Source organism: Anastrepha obliqua, chromosome 1, assembly GCF_027943255.1.
Source record: "Anastrepha obliqua isolate idAnaObli1 chromosome 1, idAnaObli1_1.0, whole genome shotgun sequence".
Lineage (NCBI taxonomy): Eukaryota > Metazoa > Arthropoda > Insecta > Diptera > Tephritidae > Anastrepha > Anastrepha obliqua.
In genome coordinates, this window is record NC_072892.1 from 87,220,133 (window position 1) to 87,225,650 (window position 5,518).

Sequence of the window (5,518 nt, forward strand, 5' to 3'; positions counted from 1 at the left end):
GCCTTAGCCGAATGGGTTGGTGCGTGATTACCATTCGGAATTCACAGAGACGTCGTTGGTTCGAATCTCGGTGAAAGCAAAATTAATAAAAACATTTTTCTAATAGCGGTTGCCCCTCGACAGGCAATGGCAAACCTCCGAGTGTATTTCTGCCATGAAAAAGCTCCTCATAAAAATATCTGCCGTTCGGAGTCGGCTTGAAACTGTAGGTCCCTCCATTTGTGGAGCAACATCAAGACGTCCACCACAGATAGGAGGAGGAGCTCGGCCAAGCACCTAACAGAAATGTACGCGCCAATTATTTTATTTTTTATTTTTTTATTTATGTTGCTTTAATAACTTTTAAATACAATACAGCATATTACACTTATATGCACTCGAATAAAAATAAATTTTAATTAAAATATATAAAATAATGTAATAATTAAAATAAAATAAAAACAAAATAAGATAAAATAAGATAAAATTTAGCCTTTTGAAATATACATAAAACATCATGTATTATAAGCATCCCGTTTATAAGATTTTCCCATTTACAAGCACCGAAAAATTGGCCTTGCTGCTTATATGGGGCGTTTTTTAAAATGTTAATGCAAAGGAAAAACATTGTTGAAATGAATTTTTTTTTATTATAGCCTAGTAGATAACTTCATGACATTTCGTTTTTGAACAAGATATCCGGCATATGTGCTCCGCGGCTTCGTGTTAAATTATCCAATCGCTCAGTACAATTTTTGACTACTCGTTCAAATAAATCTCTTGCCAAATCATGTAGTAGTTGTCGACATCGAAAGTTCCCATCAGCACTACATGCTTTTTTAAAACTACTGTGCTAACTAACAAATTCGTATATGTTACAAATACATGCAGTTAGGGACATAATTGTACGTTAGGTTAGGTTAGGTTAGGTTAGGTTTTTTTTCCTTGGGCTCTACGCGCTTACTGCGTTTCGAGTAATTTATTATTTCAATTAGTATGTTTTCTAGAGCAAATATTTTCATACATATGTGCAGTATAACATTCAGATAGATTACAAGTATTTTCAATTACATAAATATTTTATAGTTTAACAAAACTAACTGAAATAAAATGCCTGCGATTGGATACAAGCAGTTAGATGGTTATTCTACTATATTACTATTATGATTAAGACATTAGGTAGGAATGTTTGAAGCATTGAAGTTTTTTAAATTATCAATTATTTTTTTGACAAATTCATTAAATGATGTTATCAAACTAGGATATTTTGAAATTTGTTTTATGTTGAATGCTGGAATATCATATTGTGCACAGAATGTTTCGTGTCTCTGTCGTGCACTGTGAAAGCGTGGGCAGTCGTGCAAAAGATGATGCATACTCTGCACAGTGAGTTGGTCACACGGGCGCCAGTCTTCGTCAATGATTTTGAATCGCTTTAAGTATGCCTTGTTGAAACCATGGCCAGTAAAGAGCTGTGTCAATTCAAATGATATCCCAAAGAGTTGTCGGTATAGTTGCGCATCTTCAAGAATTGGAAAGAAAATCTTTGTAATGGAGCCATTGGTATCGTCGGCATACTCCTGCTGCCATGACTCGAATATTTGAGAACGTATTTGCCGTATAGCATAGCTTAAGGGAAATGCAGTATATACTGGATCGACTCCTTGATTTGCTGCTTCTTTTGCCTGTTCATCTGCACGCTCGTTTCCTTCAATACCGATGTGCGATTTGACCCAGTAAAAGTCAATTCTGTGTCGCTGGCGAAGAAGGTACAGGTGCTGATGAATTGATGCAATTAAAGGATTGGGGTTGCTCCGATTTTGGATAGCTTCCAAACAAGAGCGACTGTCGCTATATATGACTAGCTTTTCAGTTTTCAATTCATTCTGAGCCCATTTCAGTGCAGTGTCAATTGCTAGAGCTTCAGCCTGGAAGACAGTGCATGTGTCATGTAATTTAAATTTACGTGACGTCCAGTCGTCATCTTGTTTATGAACGACAAAAGCTGATCCACAAGCGCCTGTTTCTAACTTGCTTCCATCGGTATAGATGTGGGTCGCATTTGCATCCATAGTATTGTGAGCTTCCTGTTGTGATGCTATGCTTTCAAAACGTATAGACTGACGCTCGGAAGGATGTAGTTGATTTCTTGGTGTAGTGCGTTGTTCAAGCATGACGTTTAGTGTTTCATCATATACTCCGGATAATTTGACACTTTCGATTTGCATAGTTTCTTTTATCTTCAGATGCAGCGGTGTGAATCCTGCAAGCGCCAGAGCCGAATTAGCCGAAACTATGTGAAAGCCTCTGATTGCTCGTATAGCGAAAGTTCTTTGGAACGAGCGAAGAAGACGGCGAATATAATTAAACTGTATAGCTTTGCCCCATATACTTGCAGCGTAAGTTATAGTTGGCTCCACAACATGCTTATAGATTGTGATAACGTTGTCTGCGTGTACACCCCATGTGGGTCTAACATATCGGCATAAGTTTTTATATACTCGCTGAGCTTTATCGACAACGTACTTAGCGTGGTTGGTGAATCTCAGTCGATCATCTATTACTACACCCAGGTACTTAATTTCTTTGACGAAGATTAGTCGATTGCCATTTAAAAATAGTTCAGCTTGTTTAGCATTACTTTTAAATGCCATAGCATATGTCTTGGTGTCGCTAAAAGTCAACTTCACATTCTTTCCCCAATTATATATTAGGCGCAAAGCATCATTAGCGTAAAGTTGCAGTTCTTTTACAGTTTTGGCGCTGACTATTAAGAGGATGTCATCTGCAAAGGCCTGAATTTCACACCCTTCAGGCAGCGGCATAGAAAGAAGCTCATCTATGATAATGTTCCAAAAAATTGGACCACATAGGTTAGGTTAGGTTAGGTTAGGTTGACTAGGCTGGCCGAAAGCCATCACATTGGCCTATTGGTCCTTAGTAATACCAGATGGAGCTTGTCCTTAGGTTTCCTTGTAGTAGGCTTCTTGTAATAAGTCTGCGTCTTTTGTGAATCTAAGTAAGCTCTGAAGCTCTAACCTTTCATATTGTAGAGCACCTAAACATTTCATTCGGGTTCAAGCTAATGCAGGGCACTAACACAGAAGGTGTTCTAAGGTTTCCCTCTCTTCTACCTACGATAGTTCTGCTTTGTATTGTAGATATGATTTATCTTATATCTCTTAAATCACGGCTGTCAACCTACTGAGCATCTATCGGACGAAAATTGTTGTGACATCTGTTAAAATTTCTTTCCAGGCTTCCTCCAAAACAGTTTTAAGTTAGTTCTTATTGCGGGCACTCTTTGCACCCACTTAGAGTTTCAAAATTTCCCAACAGTGTTCAATAGGATTCAAGTCAGATGATTCAGGAGGAGAATATAATTGTATTGTGTGCATAATGTTGAGCATTACTAATTCTCTTACAAAAAAATCAAACGATATTACATTTAAAAATAAACGATATTCCGTTTAAAATGTGGAAGTACTTGAATTAACTTTCATTAATGCCTTAGATGGCTGCCGTAGCCGAATGGGTTGTTGCGTGGTCACCATTCAGAGGTGCGTAGGTTTGTGAATGAAACAACCAAATAATGGAATAAGTTTTTTCTAATTGCGGTCGCCCCTCAGCAGGCAATAGCAAACCTCCGAGTGTTTTTTTGCATTGAAAAAGCTCCTCGTAAAAAATATCTTATCTGCTTAAAACTGTAGGTCTCTTCATTTGTGGAAAAATATCAAGAAACAGGGAAATAGGAGGGGGAGCTTGATTAAACACCCAAAAGGGTATTAGCGCCATATATATTATATATATATATTATAAAATATTTAAAACTATGGTCAGTAATCCCTCGAGGTTTCATTTTGCGATTTCCATAACTTTTCAAGCTTTTTTTACAAATATTTTTAGCAAAAAAAAAAAATATATTTTTCCAAAAAATTTAATTTTTCAAGAAATTCATTTTTCTGAAATTTAATTTTTTTTTTTCTAAATTTGATTTTTTTTCCAAAATTTAATTTTTTTCCCAAATTTAATTTTTTTTTCAAATTAAATTTAAATTTAAAATTTTTTCAAAAAAAAATTATACCTCGGAAAGTTATAGTAATTTTATTTTTATTATGTGTATTATGTGTGAGTAAATCTCAAAATGATCAAATTTTTCATCTGTTATTTAACATATGTATCTAAAAAAATTCACGGAATATAATGGATAACCAAACTATTGGTTTATTTCCGCATAATTGTTTTTATTTATTTGTTTATTTTAATTATTAATAATCTGAAAATACAGTATTTTTCACACACTAGGAAAAACAGCTTAAGGCTACACAGTTCAATCAAAACTCAATTTAACTTATAATTTAATTATTTCATTTCAATGTAGAAAATGTACAGAGAAGGAATATTGGTGGTTAAGCTTAACTATTGTAATTACGCAAATAACACAGGCCGACAGCATCTCAGACCCAGAAACCAGACTATATATTTCCGAAGGTTTATGATGCGCTGAATGCAAATCTGGCCTCGGAATTGCACTATCAGCTCTGGTTTTCGAGATATCCTAACCTAAAAGTGCAAAAAACACCGTTTTTGCTCATATTTGAGGTTATATAACCTTGCAGATATTTTCTTTCACCAAAATTAAAGGATGGCATCTTTAAACAGAAGCCTTCTTTTTTCAAATGGCGTTGAGTTTGCTCAAATATCATTTTTTTTTCGCTGAGATATCGAATTTTGAAATTTTCATGTTTAATTGAAAATCGATTAAGATAACATTGACATGATATAGTCGATTACTAATTTTCTTGAATTGAGTCTTATTTTTCTTAAAATTTTGTCTCACACCATAAGTGTGCTAACTCACCAAACCCCTACACTATCTAACCCACGGCTACCGAGTTACACACAGCCCTAACCCCTAAAAACCACCCCTACCATGACACAAGCAGGCTAACCCACTTAACCCTGGAGACAGTGAGTTTAGTCACATATCTTTCTTGATATTTCTTGAATTTTAAGAAAAATAAGACTCAATTAAAGAAAATAGTAATAGACTATATCATGTCTATGTTATCTCAATCGATTTTCAGGTGTAGGAAAATTTAGAAACATGGAAATTTCAAAATGCGATATCTCAGCGAAAAAAAAATGATATTTGAGCAAGCTTAACGCAATTTAAAAACAGAAGGCTTGTATTTAAAGATGCCATCCTTTAATTTTGGTGAAAGAAAACATCTGCAAGGCTACATAACCTCAAATATGAGGAAAAACGGTGTTTTTTGCACTTTTAGGTTAGGATATCTCGAAAACCAGAGCAGATAGTGCAATTACAAGGCCAGATTTGGATTCAGCGCATCATAAACCTTTGGAAATATATAGTTTGGTTTCTGGGTCTGAATGTTGGTTAAATTTTGTCGGCCTGTGTAATTTAGAAAAATGTTGAAGTAGTATTTTGTGGAAGAAAAATCCAGATTAAAATGACAATAATGAATTCTAACCATCCCTAACCTTAAACAAAAAAAGATTTTGCAAGCTTAGCCTA

The 5,518-nt window shown here is 34.9% G+C and overlaps 1 protein-coding gene across 1 annotated transcript; it reads right to left on the reverse strand.

The window, feature by feature from the left end:
* Positions 1-1,154: 1,154 nt before the first annotated feature.
* LOC129235823 (uncharacterized) lies at positions 1,155-2,207 on the reverse strand. The gene has a single exon (XM_054869868.1). It carries the CDS (start codon positions 2,205-2,207, stop codon positions 1,155-1,157), a length of 1,053 nt encoding a protein of 350 aa, XP_054725843.1.
* Between the last annotated feature and the right edge of the window lie 3,311 nt (positions 2,208-5,518).